Genomic DNA, 22,301 nt, shown 5'->3' with positions numbered 1-22,301 from the left:
ACGAGCGCAAAAAACCGTAAAGACGCGGTCGAATGGATGTCGATAGTTCGATAATAAGTGGACAATAAAATAACGGTAATTGCTCAAAGGGTTAGGACTTTTTACCAGAAGCACACTCGAAATAATTTAAATTTTATAAAAATGTATGATGAAACTAAGACAAATTAAATACAATTTTATTGGCCGGCAATTCTGTGAAGCGCCCATCTCAATTGCGCGCTTGTGTGAGTGTGTGTGCGTGTGTTTCCAGCTGTGATAAGCGACGATCGCACACTTGCTCTAAATAAACTATATTTTATATTTACTCTTGCATTTAAATATAGTAAAAATGTACGCGAGACTGCTGCGAAACTTGGGCGCTAATGCCAGGTGAGGGAAATTATCGACAGTGGTTGTTAATGTCGCTAGATCAATAGACTTACTTTCGTACCCGACGATTACATAAACCTTGCTAATTTGTTTTGGCTTGACGCAGGTGCTTCGCAACAGAAGCCAGTCCAAAAGTTCGGCCGATCAGCAAGATCCTCATTTCAAATCGTGGTGAGATCGCATGCAGGGTGATTCGAACCGCACGCAAGCTGGGAGTTCGTACCGTGGCCGTGTTCTCGGATCCGGACGAGAAGAGCCTGCACACGCAGCTGGCGGACGAGGCCTATCGCGTGGGAGAAGCTCCTTCCTCCGCTTCTTATCTTCGCGGTGAACGCATTCTGGACATAGCCAAGCGGTCGGGAGCCCAGGCCATCCACCCAGGCTATGGTTTCCTCTCTGAGTCCGTCGAGTTCGCCGAGTTGTGCCAGCGTGAGGGCATCATCTTCATGGGACCGCCCAGTTCCGCCATTCGGGACATGGGCATTAAGAGCACCAGCAAGGCCATAATGGCCGCTGCAGGAGTACCGATCATCAATGGATACCATGGCGAGGATCAGTCAGATGAGTGCTTGCAGCGAGAAGCCGACATAATTGGATTTCCCTTGATGATTAAGGCCGTCCGCGGCGGCGGAGGCAAGGGCATGAGAATCGCAGAAAAGCGGGACGACTTCCTCACCGCTCTCAACTCAGCTCGCACCGAGTCCGAGAAATCGTTTGGCGACAGCTCCGTGCTTCTTGAGCGGTACGTCCGATCTCCACGCCACGTAGAGGTTCAAGTATTTGCGGATCAGTATGGCGATGCTGTATATCTGTGGGAGAGAGACTGCTCCGTGCAAAGACGTCATCAAAAGATTATTGAAGAGGCGCCAGCTGTAAGTGCACTATAGCTTCGGCTAGATCAAAAAGTAATGCTTATGTATCCAACAGCCAGGATTGTCGGAAGATTTGCGTCGTGAGCTAGGCGAGGCTGCTGTTCGTGCAGCGAAAGCTGTGGGTTACGTTGGACCCGGCACTGTGGAGTTCATTCTAGACAAAGAAGATCTCTCGTTTCATTTCATGGAAATGAATACCCGCCTGCAGGTGGAGCATCCCATTACTGAAATGATAACGGGCACCGATTTGGTTGAATGGCAGATTCGCATTGCCGCCGGTGAGCCGTTACCGCTGAAGCAATCTGAGATTACACGGCGTGGCCACGCATTTGAAGCTCGAATCTATGCGGAAAATCCTCGCGGAGGCTTCCTTCCCGGAGCCGGACCGCTTCGTTATTTGTCTACTCCCCAACCATCGGACAACGTTCGCGTGGAGACAGGTGTTCGGGAAGGAGATGAGGTGTCTGTGCACTACGACCCCATGATTGCCAAGCTTGTCGTTTGGGGCGAAAACCGCACGCAAGCTCTAAACTCCCTGGTTGCCCGCCTGGGTGAATACCATGTGAGTACATTGACAATTTTGTACCCTAAAAACATTTCTCTAAAGTTAAACCAATTTTAGATATCTGGTCTGGAAACTAACATCAAATTCCTCATCGACCTTGCATCGCATCCTGAGTTCCAGCTGGCCAATGTGCACACTGGCTTTATCGATGAGCAGTTCGATACGCTATTTCCGCCAATTGTCATCAGTCCGCAGCAAGTCAGCCAAGCTGCATTGGCGCTGGTCTTCAACGAGTTGCAGGCAGCCTTCAGAAATGGAAACAAAGATCAGGATCCATTTGTCGCCACCCCCAACGCTCGTCTTAATTACTCGTTGGTTCGCAGATATCAGTTGAAAGCCAATGAGAAGGGTAAAAACATATTTACAAACTTAAAATCAAATTTGTGAGCTGATCTAATCTTTCAGTCTATTCTGTGGCTGTCAAGTTCGATGGCGAAGATATACAAATCCAGGTGGATAATGGCGACTGGCAGGTGGTAAAGGCCGAAAGAGTGCAGGACGAAAGTCGCTTAAAAATTCGTGCCAATATCAATAGCAACATCACCACATACAATGCCAGTATTGATGGCACTGGTGTCTGTTTGTTTTTGGAAGTATGATTCGCCGTTTCAATTAAAAGTATTTGGTATTTAATAAATTCCCTTTTACAGACTGGAAAGGTCGACTTTGAGCTGGCACAGCCGAAATTCTTAAGTGCTCAGGCCGATCAACTTGGTGCAGCTGGTTCTCGCGTAGTGGCACCCATGCCCGGGATTTTAGAGAAGGTTCTGGTGAAGCCCGGTGACCAGGTCAAGAAGGGCCAAAACTTGGCAGTGCTTATTGGTAAGAAAATATAACTTGAGATAATACATTTTTTTAAATTTTCTTGCATTCTAGCCATGAAAATGGAACACATTCTTAAAGCTCCCAGGGACGCCACTATCAAGTCTATCGGTGGAGCCGAGGGCGATAACGTGGCTAAGGGAGCGGCCGTGATTACATTCGTTGATGAGGGGGTTGCCGAGTAAAAGGATTCGATTCTAAACGTACCAGAGAGTTGTTGCATTTATAAACAAGATTATATTCTAAATATTGAAGAGCCTGCTTTTGCTTCAGGGATCACGAAGTGCATTTATTATCGTTAAGTAAAAAGTGTCCATCTAATGGAATTTCGTTATCTTTGACCCATTAAATGTCTTAAAACTGTTAACCAAGAATTCTTTTTACAGGCGAGTGAGATAGCCAAGGGTAATGGTTTTAAAAAGTGATTTATTTGTTTCATTTTCGCTGAATTTTAATGGATGTATACGGATTATTCAGTTTCTCAAACATTCATTTCCCAAATGTGATAAATCTTTATGAATACATAATTTAAAATTGAGTTCCGTACAAAATCTTGCGACATATAAGTTTGACTTTGAGTTGGTTGCTGTCGGTGAACGGAAACGAAAACAGAAACTGAGAGAAGGCATGAATGACATTGCGTACTTTGCTTACACTTCGCATTTATTTCGCAACTTAGAACATAATAATTTAATAAATGTTTAACAAATTTCACTTAATACAAAACACTAATCATTTAAAATATATGTACTTATAACCATAATCAAGTTTTCTTTATGCTCGTGTTGCTTAGTCCATTCTGCTCTTGAGTTTATACTGTTTTGTTTTGTTTTGATTTAGCATGCCATTAACTTGGTTTATGCTGTTGAAATATGATTATGGAAACAGTTTCAGAGGCGAGTACTGAGTACTAAAGATGCAATTTGGTTTCTTGCCCTAATTCTTACAATCAGCCGATTCGTTTCGATTAGTTTTTCCTAGTATCGTATCTATGCTTCCATCGTTTTGATTTTTTTTCGGTTAGTATAGTAAGTGTTGCTCGGCTTCAATACGTAATACATCATTTATATACTATATAAATACAATTATATGGTACTGTAAACGTGCAACTTAACGCTTCTTATAGATTATGAGTGTGTTTCTTTGTCTGCGTCCGTTTCTGTGTAGTGTTGTGGGGAGTTTGTTTAAGGTGTCCTTTTTATTTTATTTCAGATTTCGACATTAAAAGGGATACATTTACAATGAGGAGAACTAAACATATCCCCTTTAATGTTTAACAAAACAGAAAAAAAAACAAAAAACTGGTGTATTTGTTTATTATTTAAGGTAATTATAAAGTTCGATAGCTACTAAACACCTCTGCTGGTTATGCCCTCATTATCTGCCATACAGACATTCGTGCCTTGACTCGCATCGCTCCAACCAAGTATCATTTGTTAATATCTACGGATTCTGCTCTACTTCGCATATTTACCCATTAAGTCTCGTTTTCGACGGCGGGAACCCCACTAGTAAACACCTGTCCACACCGTTCTCATTGTCAGGCTGCTTTGGTTACTTTTACACTATGGATACTCATCATCAGCTGCTCCTCGTGTTAGGTTGCGAATACATTTTATTGCAAAGAACTTTTCGTTTGTGGATTTTTCTCGGCTTTATATTAAGTTTTTCTCTGTCATCGTCGGGAGCTCACTCGTTCCGGATTCCGATCCTGTTCCCGTTGCTGTAACTGCTGTTGTGGCAGGTGTTGAAGTTGCTGCCGTTACGATGGCAGTCGCTGGCGATGTTGTGACCTCTGTGGTGGCCGCCGTGGTAGCAGTAGTCGCGTCTTCTTCGTCCTTACTTTCCACTAGTTTTCTTATTATCACCCTGCGGCACTTCTGCGAATGGTCAACAAAAAAAGATCTGTTAGTGGAGGTTGACAATCGATGGCCCAGTGCTACGGGTGCCAGCTAAGCAGTAATGCAATCTTGCTTCGAGTGTTTTCCGGTTTATTCACGCCTTAAAATACCCTAATATCTTGTTATCTCAAACTCTAGTACAACTTGTAATGATCCTTTATCACGGACATCTTAAATTAAATACATATACTGACTTTTACATATATTTTCGTTGAAATAATTCGATGACGATCAAATCAACCAATAATTTATTAGCATGATCAGTATTATGCCTTTAAAACTTTTCAATAAACATCCACAAAAACAATGATTTTTTAATTGCATTACATTAGAAATCACTCTTAGTTTTTATTTTATAATAATTTTAATATACAAGTCCGAATTAAGAAGCTGAGCGATAGCATTTTAATTAGCTTTTGATTATTGCATTGGCAATCAAATTTCAAATTCACATTTGTTGGACCCCTGTGATCTTGTGTGTGTAGATTGATTGTGGCGTGCGTGGTTTGGCATGGGTGAGTAGAGGAAACTTGCAGTAAAAGAAAATGAAAAGCCAAAGGGTAGACAGATCCGGGGATGGCAAGTGCATCTTATTTGTGCCGGGACCGTGAAAACAACAAACACAAAGTAAGGCGGGCGTTTTGAGCTCAAACGAAACAACAACTCTAACTAACTTGGCGGCAAATCAAATTAAGCGGCTTGAGGAAATCTTGCTTATATCACCACGTAGTTGCTGCTGCTGCTGTTGCTGCTGCTGTTGCTGCTGCTGTTGTTGCTGCTTCAGCTTAAGTTGTTGCTCGGACGGCAACTGGTGATGGTGAAACAGCACCGGCGGGAGCTTGCCTCCTTTGGAGCGACTTCGCACACCCTGCGTTTGTGGCTACGATTTGCATACGACAAAGGATTAAACACCGAAACGCAGCAAGGGTAACCGAGGGTGTTGGTGTAGCAGGGTAGAAATATTAAAGAAGAGTTAAAATAAGAGGAGAGGTGGTCGATCTTCGAAAACCGAAGGGCGCATAGTCCTTGCGGACCTATAGTTTTTATTTTAGTCACCGTTCTCGTTTAAGGCATAGTTAATTTTCATTTCCGTAAACATAAAGATAAATGGTTAGGAACGTTCGGGAGGACATGTTTTGCTCGACTATATATCTAGTAACCACGTGTTAAAGGAGACAGATAGAAAGATACAGATTGGAGTTCCAGTGTAAAATGTGTTTATTGTGTGTACTAGTTTTCTGGGACTGTTTCTAAGACGTCTCGAAGACTTCCTTTGCGGCAACGGACACACTTTATAGCGGGACTATTGTCCTAGACATCGTTCGCCCTAGTTACCTTTTTGGCCGTTATCTCCATTTGGTCCAGGCTGTTTGTCAGACCGTTAATGGTCGTCTCGCCGGTTGTCTCCTGGGCGCTGCTTTCTGTTTCGCTGTTAGCCCCACTACCCGCCGTTGTTGTCAAGGCGGAAGTGGGCGCGGTAGTTCCACTAGTGGAGCCACTGCCAGTTGACGTGTAAGCCCCAAAGAGCTGACGCGAAAGCCGTGGAATGGCGTTGCTGTCCACGCGCACTGGCCAGGCGGCGGTAGACGGACTGCTTGTGGTAGGCGTCTTGTTTTCGGCCAACTGCTCTGTGCCGCTGGTAGATCCCTCATGCACAGCTCCTGACTGAGCCACCTGTTCCGATTTGTTTTCATCCAGGTTCGCTTCCAAATCCGACTCATTGTTTTCATCCTATTCAAGTAAGAACGTTCATTAGAATAATGTATTCCTAAATTTAATTGTTAAGTTTTAGGTACCGTTTTTTCGCTGACCTCATCTGGACAAAGCTCAAAAGCCATGGTCCACGTGTTCTTGGCAGACTGCGATCTCTCTAGCATGTAGCCATTGGTGTTGTCGTTGCTCTGCGCCGGAGGCGACCACGAGTATGAATTGTACTGGCAACCAATGCCCCGCTGCCGTTCCAGTTCGTCTTGCAGCCACTCGACTGCAATGCTCCAGTGCCGGGTTATGTTCGGGTTTGTATGGAGCATCTGCAGCGCAATCGGCGACTTGTGGAACAGCTGCGTCAGGCACTTTATTATTTGGTACGCCCTCTTCTGGTAGTGCGTCTTCGCCCGCTGTATCGTCTCTAGCAGACCCTCGCGCTCCTCAGCCACTCCGTTGAGAGCATTGTGTATGCGATGGTGCTGCCATGAGTCGTCGATCAGCAGGATGTTCAGGAGCAGGTCAGTGTGGTGCCGCATGTCGTGGCAATAGGCGAAACCGCACTGCCACAACAATTCGGTTAGTACTGCGCGTGAGAAATGTGGATTCTCCCAGCTGCAGTATTGCAACAGCTTCAGACCCTCGTCACCCACGTTTGTATCTTCGATCACCTTCTTGATGTAGCTTTAAACAAAAAAAAACCAAACCATAAGCACTCAAGAAGAATTGGCATGAAATGCTCTTTAAACAGATAACAATTTTCAGTAAAATGCATACACCTTACCCCGTGCGGTTAAAGAGCAAGTCCATGCACTCCGTAGAAAGGGGCGTCAGCTCCTCGTGCGCAACAGTCGAATCTTTGAACGGATTCGGCAGTGGACGGGCGTTCTGGTTGGAGCTCTGGCATTTTTCGCTTACATCGCTGCAGCGTATTAGGTGCGAAACCACTTGGTGTAACTTGCTGAACTCTGGATACTGGTATTTTATTGCCGGACCGGGGCCATCGTCCAACGCCACCTGAATGAATTGCAGCGGCACATTGAGCTGCAAACGAACATAATCGTTTAGAATGGTAAGCAATATTATTGTAAATGGATCTCACCCTAAGCAGTTGCTGCTTTTCCCGTGTTCCTAGTCCCACGTACATACTGAAAAGGCTAAAGTAGTGGGGCAGGTGTTTGCCATAGTCGGCTGCCTCGGATTTCAAGAGGCGCAGCACGCTGATGAGTACCTGCTCGCAGAGATTAGCACCGTCGTAGCCAGTCAGAGGCTCATCGTTGATGGCGAAATGGCAGAAGAAAACCACCAACTTGACAAAGACGGTACGCACCTCCGGAGACGGAGCCATCAGAATGTACTCGCCCAAACGCGATGGCGGCGAGAGGAGCGCATGATTGGCGAACCACTTGCGAACTAGTGCCGAGGAACGTATGTGGTGTGAGAGCGCGTCATACCTATCAATCAGAAAACGTATCCGGGTCAGATTCGGGTCAATACCTCTTAGGCTACTCACCATTCAATGACGGGGCCACGCAGAGACTTTTTCGTGCGGAAGCCGGTGTGGAAAAGAAACTGCGATGCTAATTGCACGCCCAGCAGTGAAAGCTCCTCTGCAGCAGGAGTCTATTACAAAATACGTTAGTAAAACGTGAAATAAAATCACCTAAATACGAACTTACGATCTTATCGCTCCGTGCAGAGGGTATATTGCAGCTGACCAACTTTTTGATGAAGTTGAAGAACTCCACGGAGAAAGTGCTTCGAGAGTGTAGAAACCGAATGTTCTGGTGGCTGTAATCGAAAAAAATAATTATAAAGTACCAGTAGAGCGGTCAAGCAATATTTTGACTCACCGCACGCTGCGCTCAATGGGCTTTGGCAAGGGTAAAACCATGTTTCGACTTTCTGTGAGCGACAACTGCTCCACGCTGGGTTCATACTGCACGGGAGTTTGATCACAGCGGGTGTAGAACAACATGTAGGCATTCCACCAGCGCTTCTGCCGACGATACTGCATGCGCTTAAGATTGTTGTCGTAGATTTCGCCCATGTAGTCGCCGCCGAAGCACTGCGCCTTCATTTCCTCATCCTCGTGCATTTTGCACTCGGTGACCTCACCGTCGTCAAATTTATACCACTGACACTTGCCGTTCGCTGGGTTTCTGCAGGAGGTATTATATTGAATTAGTCTCCAGGAAACATCAATATTCTTATGGAACTCACTTGGAGAGTATGTAACTGAAGTAGTGACCGCCGGAGGCCTGTCCGCTGTGCACCACAATGCCGGTCAGTTCGTACTTTGTCATCTCAACGTTTGTTTGACAATTATCACCCACTTCCACCACCTCGCCCTCTAGCTTAGCTAGGCCAGACACTGAATATAGAGAAGAAGACACAATTAGGAAATCTATAGGTATGGAATACGGTTGAACTCACCTGTGTATGGTTCCATATCCAAGATACGTGGAAATTCAAAATAATCATTAAATTTAATCGCACAGACGCGTTCGTAGTCGTATTCGAAGCGCTTTAGTTGAATGGCTAACACGGGTGGCAGCTTCTTAACGCACAGTCGCTTAACGGTAACTACCTGTTGGCCACAAAAAATTATATTAATAAAAACTAATAGTAGAATAGTGAATATCAGTGATGAGAATACATTACTTTTTTATCACATTTATCACAATGGTATGCATCGGCTCCCTCGAGCAGCTCTCCCTTGACATACTGCTCCAGAGATTCGGTTAATGAGCTATGATTCCTAATATCGACACTAAATACACTAAATGGTTCCTCTTTGGAGTAGCGATGGGGACACTCTTGACAGATTTTCTGGTCGCTGAACGAGCCGCCCAGAGTGGCATTCATAAGCTGTGGCTGGCCTAGCGCTTTGAGTCCCTCATCGAGACTTTCAAACAAGGACATGAAGAACTCCACGGCATCCTGTTGCTCTCGAAGATTCACGGGCTCTCCCTGCAGCCTGGTAAACAAAAAAGTATGATAAATTAATATGATTGACAATTACCGAAACAAGTTTGTACTCACTTGAAATGCGTCCAGAGACCACGGGGAACGTAAAACTGCAACGCACTGTGGCCCAGGTGGGCGAATATGGCCTGCACGTGCTTCAGGATCACAACGTGATAGTTCTTTCGCACATCCTGCAAACCGTCTTCGACAGTTGTCGACGACGAGGAGAGGGTGACTAGGGCAGAAGCGGGACCCGAGAATAGGGCCGGTCCAAGACCGCCTCCCGTCAAATCGGAATCGCCACTGAAATCCTCGCCGTCGGTGGTGGCAGCTCCATGGGCTCGCAGGATACCCACGCGGACCGCTGGCACCATGTAAAGCTGCTGCAACACCGAATTCATGTAGCAAGTGGCACCGGCGTTCTTTAGTCCGCAGAAACCTTTGGTTGGCCTGGCGCCCACCGGCGGCAGGTAATCCCATTCGCGCAACGGATCAGTATCTGCCAAAAATTGAGGGAACATTAAATTAGGCAAGGATTAAGGGAGTTGAGTCCTTACCCGTGCAAACGAAGTCTATGAGTGTATTGGTGAGTAGCTTCATATTAGGAACACAGAGCTGGCACAAGGCAATGAGGAGATCGCAAGCAGCGGCGATTGTGTGCGGACTGCGACAAACTGGCGGCGGGACGGTGTCCTGCCGTAGACTGCCGTGACGCCGTAAATGCAGAAATTCGCGAGAGGCCGTGAAGAGGAAGTCGTCGATCAGTTCGTGGATGAGCTCGTTAAGCTGCGCCTTTGAATCGGCGGCAAGGAAAAACATCAGCTCTTTGGCTAGGCAGAGGTGGCCCTCAAGGAGCTCCTCATGCACTTGTGTGTCTCCGGTGGCATGGACGTTTTCCCGAATGCGTTGCAGCCACTTAATCTCATCGCCCAACAATCCCTCGCTAATCTGCAGCGGCCAGTTGTAGATGCATCCATAAGAAAGGGTCCGACACAGCACCGAGAAGAACTCAGCGCAAGTAGCCTCGTACTGGGGAACCAGCGTCTTCAACGCGCCAACCAGCAAGTTGACCATGTAGACGAACGGTCGCCGATCACCGGCGCAGTAGGTAGAAGCCAGAAACAACTGCTCAGAGGCCACCTGCCGCACGTGGCGAAGAGGGTTCTTCAGAACAATAGAGGTGATGAACTTTGGCCAGTTCGGATCGCTGGTCAACGCCTCGTTGGCACTCGGATTCAGAATAAACGAAATGGTGAGAACCTCTAGCGCCTCCTTGCACATGCTAAAGTCTTGCCCGTCCGGCACGATCACCTCGTCCTCAAAGTCGCCGCTACTGCTGCCGAGAGCCTGAAGATTGCCGCAAGACGAGGCCCAGGCCAATTGCACCACCGCCTTAATGGTTGAAATGTCGGGACATGACCACTGCAGTGTGGAGCTGAATAGCGTTCGGCACCGATCACCTTCTTGGCTGGCTGAAAGCATCTCGCGGGCAAGCATCACAGCCAGTTTCGCGGAGATGGCCCGCAATGTTCCCTGCGAGCTATTGGGCATCGTCGAAAAGTTCTGCTTCAGGATATCAACCTGGGAGCGGGATCCGTTGTCAAGGTCGCAGATCATGGGCTCATCGCCTACACGAGACAATACACTGCCAACTATGTACAGGAACAGCTTTGCCAACCTCAACACGCACTGGAAGGACGCACGCTTTGTGTGCATATCGGCGCTGGGCAGAAAATTGTTTTTGGTCAACAGTTCCAGCACGAAATGAGCGCACCCTGAATGCATCCATGCAGACTGCACTAGTAGGGCACTTTCTCCTAGTGGATCCAGCGCGGGGATCAGCAGGCCGTGCAGCACACTGAGGTTGTACAGCACTTGAGCAGGTGTGGGGTGCAAAAACATCTGCTCCGGCGTGCAGTGCTCCTAAACGAAAGAGTTAATAAGAAATTAATGTAGGCGGTGCACATAATAAAACGTAAGTTTAAATTTCCAGAATGAATGTTTCGACTGTAATCTTACCTCTTCAGTTTCAGTCCCCGTCTGCTCAGTGGGGTTTGGTTTCTCCTCCTCATCCTTGGCGCTCTTCTCACCAGTCACAGCCACCGTTACGGCAGTCTTCGGCACCTTGCACATCATCTGTAGCTGGCGCATCGTCTGGCGGTCGCAGGGGAGCAAGTGCAGTAACACTTTTGCACTGTCTCGAAGGCGACCGTGCTCGAGATCACTGCCCAGCTGGTAAAGTTTTAAAAAGAACTCTGTGTACTGGTAGTTTTGTGAGATGATCACGCCAGGCAGTGTGCTCTCTGACTCCACGCGCTGCATGTCAGGGCAGGGACGGGGAGGAGATCCTGTGCTCGAGTCGCTCGAGGAGTCGGGACTGCTGGCTAGGCCCGTGCCCACGGGCGTGAGTTTTGCTGTAAGAATCATCTTATCCCGGATTGTGTACTGATAGAGTGGGTTAATTTCATCGGATACTTCGATCATCTCGCCATTAGTATAGAAGAGATCAACCTTAATGTTGGTCGTCGAAGTGCCCTTGATTCGCTTCAGTAGACTTCTTTTAAAAGCGGCCATCGTCTCGTTGCTGTGTGTGACGATCTCCATGTCGTCGATGGGTCTGCCGGGGTTCTGGAAGCGGATATACAAGCTCGTGTTTTTGCCCCGTGTAACCCGGCTAAGTGGCAGGTGAACACGATCGCCGCTGAAGGAACGATCGCACTCCTTCACGTATTCTTGCAGCACCTTTAAAATTCGGCACATCTTCTCCGCCTCGATGAAACGCATTTTTGAGTCTTTCGATTCGTCGTTGGCATTATCCGACTGATCGGGTGCATCCAACTCCTCCTGCAGCTGCGTCTTGCCCAAAATAACGATGTTTCCATAGTGTGTGCGCAGGCGGGAGCAGCACTCACCAATGAACATCTCGTGAAACTCTGCGATATTCTCCTGCAGACGTGGACCCAATGCCGTAGACACTTCCTTAAACAGATCAATGGCCTTGCTGGCGATTTCCTCGCCTCCGGTTGTGATGACTCGCCACAAGTAATCCTTGCCTATAAGATCCTCGTTGTCCAGTATGTAACCTCTATGTATCGCCTTTAGCTTGTCCTCTTTGGAGTTGACCGCCTTGAAGAAGCGCTCAAAGCACTTGATTCCGCTTTCGGTGAGCAGATGCGGATCGAGTTGCAAAATGTTGTTTTCAAAGAAGTCTTTGTTGATGCCAGGATCCAAGTCAGGCTCCTCACCCATTAACTTGCCAAACCATCTAAAACACTCCTCACGATCTGCCGGAAAAACGGCATTTACCGCCAAGCAATGCCAAATCTGCTTTGCTTGATCTGCGCACAGCCATAGCTGTCCGTCTTTCAGCAGGAACTTAAGAAACTCTAGCCGCTCTGCTATTTGCGCGTGGTGCGGAAATCTTCCGTCAATTAGGATTTTCGTTGCTTCCAAGCCCGGTGAGTCGCTTACCATTTGGCGCACCCTTTCCATGTATGCAGTCAAGCTATTGGTGACCAGAATGACCAGTGAATAATCATTCTGTAGTCGTTCAATCACCTGCTGACGATTCGTACCCGTTTGAGTACGCGGGGCATGATTCGGCGTGGTATCATATAGGCAACAAATATCCCGGATTAGACGCAAGGCGGGCAGAACCCATCCATCACCTGACTTAAGTTCGCCAACGCACTTATCCAACCAAATGGTCTTTTGGGCATCCCGCTCCTGCGAGCAGCTGTAGTCCAAGATTTTAACGTGTGCGCCCAGCGCCTGATCGAGCACCTCTGGCGGCACTTCCTGACTGTGGGCCAGCGTCCAAAACAGCTTGAGCACCTTTTGGGCCATCACACCATTTTTGTCATCCTCAGCCAAGCGGCGTATTAGCTCAAGAAGTCTTTCCCGTTGCCGCTTATTGGCCGTGGTCATGCTGGCCTGAAATTAAATTAAATATGGTATGGGTATGGTTGGTTCATAGAAAATGTATGAATCAAAATTGAAAACTAAATGTACTTAATACATTTTAATAGCAGAAAACTCACCTGGAACGCCTCGAAGAGGTGGTCCAGTTGCTCGGGAGTAAAGTCCCATGCAAGTTTGGCCAGTAGATCGTGCACGTTCTTAACGATGGCCTCGTGCTTGCCGGCCTGCGCTCTCCAAACTGCATCCAAATCATCCAACGTTAATGCCTGCTCCTTTATGAGAAAGCGGATGATCTTCTCCAATTTTTCCACATACTGTGGTTGGTGAAGGGAGTCCTTGAGTACGATGCCCAAAACATCTGACGACTTTATCCATTGCGCCATGCGCTCCGCCGTCAGCCAGTCCATTTCGTCCTCGGGCATACAGTGGGGCAAGGGTTGGGATCGATGGGAGTAATATGCCACCGAGGAGAGCACCTTGTTGATCTCATTGAGGGCGTTCATCTTGCCGTTGAAGCTGGACACCTGCAGCAGACGCAGTATCATCTTCAGGCGAAACATCTCTAAATCCCGGATCAACTCCTCCTGACCAGACAAGCGACTGGCCAGAAAGCGGGCTGACTTCACAATCCCATTGATGTAGTCATTGCGTCCCTCGGGTTTCACTTCTCGCTTCAACTCTTCGTCTGTGAAGCTGTCCAAAAGGTCTAGCACAACGTTCCAGGTGGGCATAAAGTACTTGGCGATAGTGGCGGGCGTTAGGAGCTCATAGCATTGACCAAATGGACGCAAGAGGCTGTGAATGAGGGCAAGGGTGAGGCGATTATCCTGAGCCCCATTTTCAACACTACCCTCGACACCAACATTCTTGCCAGTGCACTTATTTTGGTTGCGCTTCAGCAGTTCCAGTCCGCTGTTAAACCGTTCCAGTAGATTGTCAAAGCCTCCCAACTGTCCGAAGCGGTTAATGAGATCCACAAGCCAGCCGCGCGCATTTTTGGGTTCCGCCGGCGGACGGGCGTACATCTTGTTGCTGTCCAACTGACCCCAGATGCAGTCCGGTGCTGCAAAGCACTCCGGCTGACGGGCTGCGTTAAATGTGTTGAACTTGTTCTCCGGATCAAAAACAATAGCCAGCAAGTCAAGCAGGTAGGGATTGTCTCGCTGCATGTGGATGGCGATTAGATGCAAAAGCTTGCCGCAAGACACAAGGATACAGTGGTGGATGTTATTCTTCCACGAATTCACCGCCTCGTCGGTTAGGATCTTGGCAAATGAAGTGCTCAGTCCATTGCGATAAAACTCCACACATGGCTCGCAGTCGTGATCCACACCTGCAAATGGATTGCTTTTAGATGGTATCAAATAAAACGCTTGGACACACTTACCAGCCTGGGTTAGCTCGATGGCTGCATTCAAAAGAACCTCCAATTCCTGTTCAGGCAGCACGGGCACCACCCAACGTGGATTGGATATCTTTTGGGTCAGTGATCTCAGTTTCGTTGTGGGAAACGAGGATATAAGCTTCTCTGGAGGCCTGCCGGACAAAAGGGAAAATGATTAATTTTAATCGAAATCATGAATTAGGAAAAGTTAAGACCGTTTCTATCTCAATTTAAAAGCAAATTTTACAAGACACAAATAAAACGTTTTTAAGGGAGTCAACCAAATAGATTACTATTGGGTGCACATCCTTTACCATACCCCAGATTATTATTAAATTAATTAATTAAACTAGTAATTTCTATGAAAATAAATGCCAAAAAGCATAGATAATTTTATTTGTGGAGCATTTTCAGTGTCAGCTAATCTTGATGGACAAGCGATAAGATAAGGCGTGGACGGGCAATCCAAATGAGATAATAATAGCCTGGTAAGGTAACATTAACAAAGCATGGTAAGTTCATTGGTAAAAGTGGAAAGCAACCAAGTGCACCTATCGGAGAAGATGAAAGATAACATTTATTGCCGCATTGTTGGCAGATATAACGTTTCTACACATACGTAAACTCTTATACCAGCTTTTTGGTTGCAATACAACTAAGGAATACTAGTTTTCTTAAGCTGTGGTGAATTCGTTAGAATTTGTTCGAAATAGCCTGGCCAAAATCAGCTGAAACACAGTTGAATGAATTACGGCTATTGTGCAGGCCCAACCCTAGACAAACAAAGAATGCAGGTGGAGGAATTACTGCGCAAAAGTAAACACACGAACATCCGAGGTTGGGGATCTTTAGGGGTGGCGGTCCTACTGGAGCTACGCACAAAGCCCGGCTAATTGGGCGGAGTCATGCAAGTCCACTTACACTATTGTGATGGTGCTGTCCACGCTATTCGCTGACAAGGAAGCAGCTACGTCATCAGAGCTCTGACTGCCTGTCGCCGGCTGTTGCTCCTGGTTGCCGTCCAAGCTACCTGACCCTCCTCCTGGCAGACTCGAGGTGGAGACTGTTCCTGTTCCCGATCCTATGCCCGATCCTGATCCGGCACTCTGCGCCGGACTCGTTGTGGTAGTTGCTGTGCTGGTGGTGCTGCTGCTTGAGCTGGTCGCTGTGCTTCCCGGCTGTCCGGTGGTGTGCCTACGCGTGTCGAACGTCATGGTGGCAGGGTATCCTCTCCAGCCAACTCGTTCTGCGGAGCACCGGAAGCGGATGTTAATGCACGAGCTCTAGTGCCTGGCTAATCCTAATGCAGTCTGCACTGGGCGGCGTTTTTTGGCTGGTGTCTTATGGCAGTTGTGAGGTATCCGGGTTTTCGCTTGTCCAGTTTGGGAGTTTCCCCGCTGATTTGCTGTTTCTTGAGGCACAGTTGGTCGGTTGGTTGGACTTCTTGCTCTCGGCTCCCTCTTATTGTCCTTTTTCCCAATAAGAACTGGCTCCTTCGTTGCGTTTACATATTCCTGGTCAGCGGCCACAGTTTGCAAAAATCTATAAACTGCAACGAAGCGAAAGAGCCAAGGAGAGGCGGATAAATACAGTGCGAAAAGAGAGACCAAAACGGCACACACACGTATGAACAAGAGTTTGGGTGTGTGAGTGGTCCTGCGTGTGTGTAAGAGAGCGCTGGGTTGGAATATGAAAAATCAATATTATTTAATAGACGGGGCAGCAAGCGCCAAATAATGCTCCAAAAGCACACAAATTACGCTCTCACCCACACACACACGCACGCTCACCCACAGAACGCTCTCTTTTCGTGTGTGCGTTTGAATTTAATTTAAATTTGTTTTTGTTTTACGCCTCGCTCTTTATTCTTATTTATTTATTGTTATTTTTTGGGCAAACAAAGAACATTTTGCTGCCGAAAATTACATCACGTCCCAGTCTACGGATTTTCCACTCGCTCTCTACTCCTCTCCGCCCGGCATCATCCTTAAGCGGAATGTCGGTCGGTGGGTGGGAGCAACTGGAGGAAAAAGGGGCGGGGAAAGGGTGTGAGCGAAGGGTGGTGAAAATAACTACGCATAAAGTCTTAAAAAGATGCCAAAATTAGCGGTTCAAAGGGTGTGTCGGGGGCGGTATATCTCTCACTTTCTTTCTATCACTTTTAGAGTTGTGAGAGATTAACGGAAGTCACCCAAGGACGGCAGCCAGTGCGGCTTTTTATTATTTTTCACTTTTTCACTGGCCCCTGACTCACACACACACGCACACACACTTCCTCACGCGCACGTACATTTATTTTTCGCAAATGGAATTGAACGAACTAACGACCGAGTCCCAACTTTTCGCAGACCCCAAAGTTGGTGATTGCTCTTTCTTTCGCTTCTGCTCTGGACAACGGGGAGCCCTTAGTTGGCTGCGCACTCTAAGCTGGTCGCGGTAACTATTTCGCGAATATTGAGCTTACAAATCAGCCGGCCAATAGACAAAATGGCGTCTGCCGTTGCTGTTGTTCTGCGGTCAACTCTAATTTCGATTGGGTTTTACCTGCCTGCCCGACGGCAAAGAACTGCGTATCCTGCGAGGGCGGCGGTTGCGACTGCCACAGCGTGTTTTCTACCCGCTCGCTGTCCAATTCGCGTTAAATAAATTATATTTAAGCTATTTCTTTTGCTAGGGTTGTGCAGTTCGGGCGAACTAGTTTTGAACTGATCCGGTTCGCGCGGTTCATCTGGTGCTTTTTACCAGAGTTACCAGGCCATGAAAAAACAGCGCCTATCGAACTGGTTCAGGGAGCCGATTAGGCAGAGCTCAATTTAAATGTTTTGCAGTTGGGGATTTTTAAATTAATAAAACTATAGAAAATCACTGTAAAAAAATTGCATTGCACAGGTAATGTTTAATTGTAATTATAAAAATCTAAAGAAGTTGATTTGCGTATTAAATTGATGGAATAAGGAAGCACACTTAAGGGCCACTCTAATATATAGGTAATTTATATTTTTATTACAAATTTGGAAGTCCTTCTGATTTATTATCATTTTATAAATCATAATTAACTCAAGTACACAAACAGCCTATTCGTCTTCAATGGTCTTACTGATAACGATAGGACCGATAACGATAGGAGACTTGTTTTCATTTGTTTAATGTAATATACAATACAAAATAATTGTTTTGATTGCATGAGAATGTACGACGCGTTGGAACGTTGCCCAGGAGCCTACTGCGGACGATCACCGCTTGGAAATAACAGCTGGAGCAGCTGCGGGGTCTGTCCCCGGGGATCACGGGTTGGTGCTCCAGCATCCTTTAAAACGGCACCTGGAATATAGTTTATTTGTATATTGTTCAGGTGAACCAAAGCTTCGCCTGCTCTCCATGCCGCGACGAGTTAACCACATACTCCTGGCTATACCTGGGATTCATGACCATGCTGCCGCTGATGATGCACTGCTTTTTTATAGACATGGACGCCAAGGATCGAAAGTGAGCAGAAATGAACTAAGCCAACTAGAAGGAGAACTTACTTAGAGATTCCACTTAGGTTTTCCCGGAAGCAGCTGATCCTGACGGCCAGCGCTTTCGTTGAGGTGGCCATATCTGCTATCCTGGCCACTTTGTTAATGGAGCCCATGTGGGAGCTGCGACTCTACGCCTGTGATGTTCGCAAACTTACTGACTGGTACACATTGTTCTACAATCCCAGCCCCAATTATGAGGCGCGAGTCTACTGCACCCAGGAGGCAGTTTACCCATTGTAAGGCCCTCCCGCCCAAGCTTTCAGTTCTTCATAGAACTAATTTTATTGTTGGTTTCCCAGGCAAACCATTGTGCTGGTTTTCTACTTTCTGTGTCTGGTGAATATGTTTCTTATACGACCGCTGGTCAGCAAAGTTATGGATGTGGGGGGCAGAAGCAAGGCGCCTATTTACTCGGCTCTTTACTTCCTGCCCCTGCTCACCTTTATCCATGCGTTGGGATGTGGGTTGATCTGTGAGTACATAATAACTTGTTAATATATTGGTGTTGACATGTTTTTCTTTTCAGATTACTCTTTTCCCTACCTTAGCGTGGCCATATCCATGGTGGCCAATGCCATCCACTACTCCCTTAAACTGGATCAAACCCTGAAGGCATTGGTTCACTCCTCGGTGTGGGAGTTGAAAAACGTGGTCATTATAGGTAAGAAAAGTGCATATTCACCATACATAATCTATACCATCAGCCTAATTTCCCAGCTGTGCACTGGATGTTGCTGGCCTACGGCCTCACCTCCCTGAATTACCACTATGCCTTTATGTGCTTGGTACCCTTTCCCACACTGTTCTACATTCTGACCGTACGTTTCACGGATCCGGCGGAGTTCCGGGAGTTGGAGTCGAGAATTTGATGCGGCGACTTGCAGATGCAAATTTTCCACGCCCGGGAAACTCGTCGATCGACTGTTGTTATCTATGTGTAGTGTACGCGTCTTTTAATTTATTTACATTTAGTGCGTAGCTCAGACTCGGACCTGTTCCGAATATAAGGCATCTATCAGTGCAGCTCTGTAAATCACTTCAATTGATAATTCGAACCTCAACAATGCAATCAAAAAACTTTTCAAAGATAAGTCAGGAGCAGGTCCTCTTAAGTGTTTCGTCGCATAATCTTAATCCATTCATCGTTCTTTTCGTTTTAATTATATTTCACATTAATTATACACATATAGTAATATTAAATACAAATCATCAGTTTCCCATCTCTAAAATAGTTTTTACACAATACATATTGCTACATATTGGATTTTGATGCCGCATTTCGCGTTTCACGTTCAGATCCTTCGTTCCACATGCCGATTTTTCGCGGTCGTGTTTCAGTGTGTGAAGTCGGGGGCATCATAGTCGTCATTGTCGTCTTCGTCGTAATATTCCCATATCGCAAGTCGTAGAAAAAAACAGAAGTCAAGGACAGGATGCAGCGGATGAACGTCGGAGTATAAATAAAATCAATACTAGCCAAGAGATTAAAAATGTGATAAACGCAAGCACGTCCTGTTTATGTTTTTTTTTTTGTGGGATGTGAGTTGTCGCTGCCGTTTCTTGGAGTGTTGACTTCAGTTTTTAAGGCGCCTATTCCGCTGTCGTGCGCTCATTAGCGGGAACAGACTTGTTTCGCTCCTCAAGGAACTTCAATCGGCGTTTCCTTAGTTCACCCAGCTCCGAGGAGTTCTCCTCGAAGTCGGCATCGGAGTTGGGAATGCTCACTGCCTCCGTGGCTGTCGATGGTATATCATCCTCGTCAGCGTCCGCTCCCAAATCCTCAATGGTTACCTTTTCTACAGGCATCGTCGGAGACGGTGCGCTTGCTGCTGCTGTTGGAGTAACCTGGTGAGCCTCCATCTGAGCCATGGCCGTGGCCGAGGTACTGGGCATGTCGTATACGCTAGAACCAGCAGATCCATTGGCCGCGGGTGCTGGCGTCGCTGCAGTAAGCTGCAAGCGCGCTGCTAAACTTTGGTACTGGGACATCATTATCCCCGCGGAATCCAGCATAAGGTTTATGTTTTGCAGCAACTGAAAGGTGATCGTTGATTGGAAAATGTACAATAAGGAGATGATCGAAAACGCACCTTTAGACGCTGCACAATATGATCACGTTGATGACCTTCCATGGCCTGCAGTTCTTCGTCGGTAAAATTGGTCAGGTCCTGTGGCATCGGCGGCGGCGGCAGGGGCGTGAGGTAGCCAAAGTGGGGAGGCATCATAAAAGGCGAAAGCATGGGCATAACTGGCGGCGGAGGTATCTGCAAACCAGCCAGGTTAGGCAATCCATTGGGCAAGCCGGCTAAAAGTGAAAGGCGACGATTATGATAGTGTCTTAAGGAACAAACTTCGAAACTTACTGGCATCGCCGAAGAGATCCGCAAAGTTTGGCGGCAAGGCTTGACCTCCGGCTACATTGCCATTGACCCGTGCCTGGTTGCCGTCGACTACGGCAACTGGTGCTGGAGGAGGCACACCGCCAGCAGGTTGGGCACCTGCTGCAGCCGGAATGGGATTCCCAGCAGCTGCGGCCACAGCCTCATCGGCTTGACGTGGCATCGCTGTGGAGTTCACGGTTGGAGTTCGAAGGATGTTCAGACGGCAGGTTGGACAGGTCTGCTGGCGCTGGAACCACGAGCGCAGGCATGTAGTGTGGAAGATGTGGCCGCAGGGCAGTTTCTTTGAGTGATTAACCATGTCCTCGCGACAGATGATGCATATGTTGTCTGACTGGCGCAGCTCCTCAGGCGTGGCGTCGGGGTACAGAGTATTCATGTTGCGTATGGCCCGCCGGGACATAATCACGTCATTCAGGGCCTTACGGAAGTTGCGTAAGGTAAAGAACATAGGCCTGAATACGAACATGGGCAGCGCGTATATCTTAGCCATGATCACGACAAACAGTAGATACAGCACCACCTTAATAAGTCCAATAACCAGCTCAGTGTAGAGCAGGAACACTGCCTTGTTCTCCCAGGGCGTGTCCGTGCGCATTTCCGCGGCGTGAAGAACGTACTTGATGGCCGTGCTAGCGATTACGGTCAGAAGGATGGCGTACTCGAAGCCGAAGACCATCTGCACGGTAGGGCCACGCACTAAAGTGGAGTTGTAGGCATGGATCAAGAGAACGTAATCTAGGATGCCCAGCACTGTGAGCAGACTGCCCACGCGAATGTGAAAGAGCCAGCCGAGCACGGGGGAACGCTCCATCTACGGTGGATTAAGGATTAAAACAAATTGGATATTTTCGTGAGGCTTAACTTACAAAGTCCACCCGCTCCTCAGCCAGCCAATGGAATGATTTCAGAAATAGAAGAACTGTGAACAAGGCCACAAAGCGCGGATTAAAGTCATCCCGGAATACGGTGAACGCCAAGCAGGTCTCCGTAAGGGCGTACCAAAAGCGCTCCAGCAGATGCTCAAACTCTGCGGCACGTAGCGTGCCCAGAAAGATCTGAGGGAATAACAATGTTAGTGCGGGTTTGCAAGGAAGTCTTACTGGTATGTCACCTTGCTTAGAAGCTTGCCGAACATGAAGACAATTACAAAAAACTGTATGTAGATGACCTGGAAGCAAATGAAAAGTAAGTTTGGGCATGGGACTGGATTGTTTGATAGGATTTACTCACCCCCATGGAAGCGTTCGACTTGGTGATGTAGACCACCGCAGGATAGAACTGCTGTTTTTGGTAGTAGGCAAATCCAATCACCGCGCTGGTCAGCGCCATGCAAACGGACGATAGGAGCAGCTGCATGATGCCGCTCGAGGTCGCCAGGGCCGCCAGCTGGCTGATGGACTCCAGGAATATGTTAATTTTGGCCGGGATCTCTGCCTGCCCCCACTCTACATATAAGGCCGTAGCTCTTGGAATCGGTATCACTTGGGGAGAAACCGAAAATATCGTCTATGCTCTCGTTGACGTTGGAATTTAGTCGGGTTTTGTTAGCCGAACGAAGTTGTTTGCATTGCCATCGAGATTTCCAACTCTGAAATTGGGGGTTGTCGCTATTAAGGCGTATTAATATTTTTATTTTTAACTACCGATAATTACACGTATGAACTTAGTCGTGCTACCAGATGGTGAAATATCTTATCGATATTATATGACAGCATCGATTTCTCCCTCGAAACAATCGATTGCTTTCACGAATTCCAATGTCACGGACTAATTGTATTTAAAAATAAATGTGAATGAATGATTTTGACGCAGTTAGAAAAAATATTAGGCTTGGTATATACAAAGCTATTTGCTAATTATTACAACCTCT

The 22,301-nt window shown here is 47.2% G+C and overlaps 4 protein-coding genes across 9 annotated transcripts; 2 read left to right on the top strand and 2 right to left on the bottom strand.

Moving 5' to 3' along the window:
* The first annotated feature begins 78 nt into the window (after positions 1 to 78).
* LOC122621971 (methylcrotonoyl-CoA carboxylase subunit alpha, mitochondrial) lies at positions 79 to 2,978 on the top strand. Its single transcript, XM_043800033.1, has 7 exons — positions 79 to 369; positions 476 to 1,241; positions 1,297 to 1,803; positions 1,864 to 2,155; positions 2,212 to 2,399; positions 2,457 to 2,628; positions 2,683 to 2,978. The coding sequence occupies exons 1-7, from the start codon at positions 329 to 331 to the stop codon at positions 2,811 to 2,813; spliced, it is 2,097 nt and encodes a 698-aa protein (XP_043655968.1). The 5' UTR covers positions 79 to 328; the 3' UTR covers positions 2,814 to 2,978.
* Positions 2,979 to 3,273: 295 nt separating this feature from the next.
* On the bottom strand, positions 3,274 to 17,200 carry LOC122621970 (probable ubiquitin carboxyl-terminal hydrolase FAF). Of its 4 annotated transcripts, XM_043800031.1 has the most exons (19): positions 17,053 to 17,200; positions 15,430 to 16,057; positions 14,512 to 14,660; positions 13,244 to 14,457; positions 11,223 to 13,136; positions 9,761 to 11,126; positions 9,279 to 9,702; positions 8,898 to 9,213; positions 8,670 to 8,823; positions 8,457 to 8,607; positions 8,087 to 8,395; positions 7,913 to 8,024; positions 7,747 to 7,856; positions 7,336 to 7,687; positions 7,018 to 7,277; positions 6,326 to 6,917; positions 5,865 to 6,260; positions 5,253 to 5,409; positions 4,330 to 4,508 (listed from the first exon to the last, which is right to left on the bottom strand). In XM_043800031.1, exons 2-19 carry the CDS (start codon positions 15,720 to 15,722, stop codon positions 4,468 to 4,470), a joined length of 8,310 nt encoding a protein of 2,769 aa, XP_043655966.1. In that variant the 5' UTR covers positions 15,723 to 16,057; positions 17,053 to 17,200; the 3' UTR covers positions 4,330 to 4,467. The 4 variants fall into 4 exon arrangements, with proteins under 4 accessions (XP_043655964.1, XP_043655965.1, XP_043655966.1 ...); XM_043800029.1 differs by lacking the exon at positions 5,253 to 5,409 and having other exon boundaries at positions 3,274 to 4,508; XM_043800030.1 differs by lacking the exons at positions 5,253 to 5,409; positions 17,053 to 17,200 and adding an exon at positions 16,799 to 16,942 and having other exon boundaries at positions 3,274 to 4,508.
* A 414-nt stretch (positions 17,201 to 17,614) lies between these two features.
* On the top strand, positions 17,615 to 19,258 carry LOC122619130 (JNK1/MAPK8-associated membrane protein). The gene is made up of 6 exons (XM_043795871.1): positions 17,615 to 17,798; positions 17,861 to 17,994; positions 18,053 to 18,265; positions 18,329 to 18,501; positions 18,556 to 18,690; positions 18,747 to 19,258. Exons 1-6 carry the CDS (start codon positions 17,691 to 17,693, stop codon positions 18,896 to 18,898), a joined length of 915 nt encoding a protein of 304 aa, XP_043651806.1. The 5' UTR covers positions 17,615 to 17,690; the 3' UTR covers positions 18,899 to 19,258.
* LOC122619128 (E3 ubiquitin-protein ligase HRD1) lies at positions 19,175 to 22,209 on the bottom strand. 3 transcript variants are annotated; one of them, XM_043795868.1, is made up of 7 exons: positions 22,085 to 22,209; positions 21,662 to 22,019; positions 21,543 to 21,599; positions 21,298 to 21,486; positions 20,393 to 21,242; positions 20,120 to 20,334; positions 19,175 to 20,063 (listed from the first exon to the last, which is right to left on the bottom strand). In XM_043795868.1, the coding sequence occupies exons 2-7, from the start codon at positions 21,785 to 21,787 to the stop codon at positions 19,620 to 19,622; spliced, it is 1,881 nt and encodes a 626-aa protein (XP_043651803.1). In that variant the 5' UTR covers positions 21,788 to 22,019; positions 22,085 to 22,209; the 3' UTR covers positions 19,175 to 19,619. The 3 variants fall into 3 exon arrangements, with proteins under 3 accessions (XP_043651803.1, XP_043651805.1, XP_043651804.1); XM_043795870.1 differs by having other exon boundaries at positions 22,075 to 22,137; XM_043795869.1 differs by lacking the exon at positions 22,085 to 22,209 and having other exon boundaries at positions 21,662 to 22,052.
* Between the last annotated feature and the right edge of the window lie 92 nt (positions 22,210 to 22,301).

This window comes from Drosophila teissieri, chromosome 3R (genome assembly GCF_016746235.2).
Source record: "Drosophila teissieri strain GT53w chromosome 3R, Prin_Dtei_1.1, whole genome shotgun sequence".
In the NCBI taxonomy this organism is placed as follows: domain Eukaryota; kingdom Metazoa; phylum Arthropoda; class Insecta; order Diptera; family Drosophilidae; genus Drosophila; species Drosophila teissieri.
The sequence above is the reverse complement of the archived record's forward strand: the minus strand, read 5'-3'. Positions and strand labels throughout refer to the sequence as shown.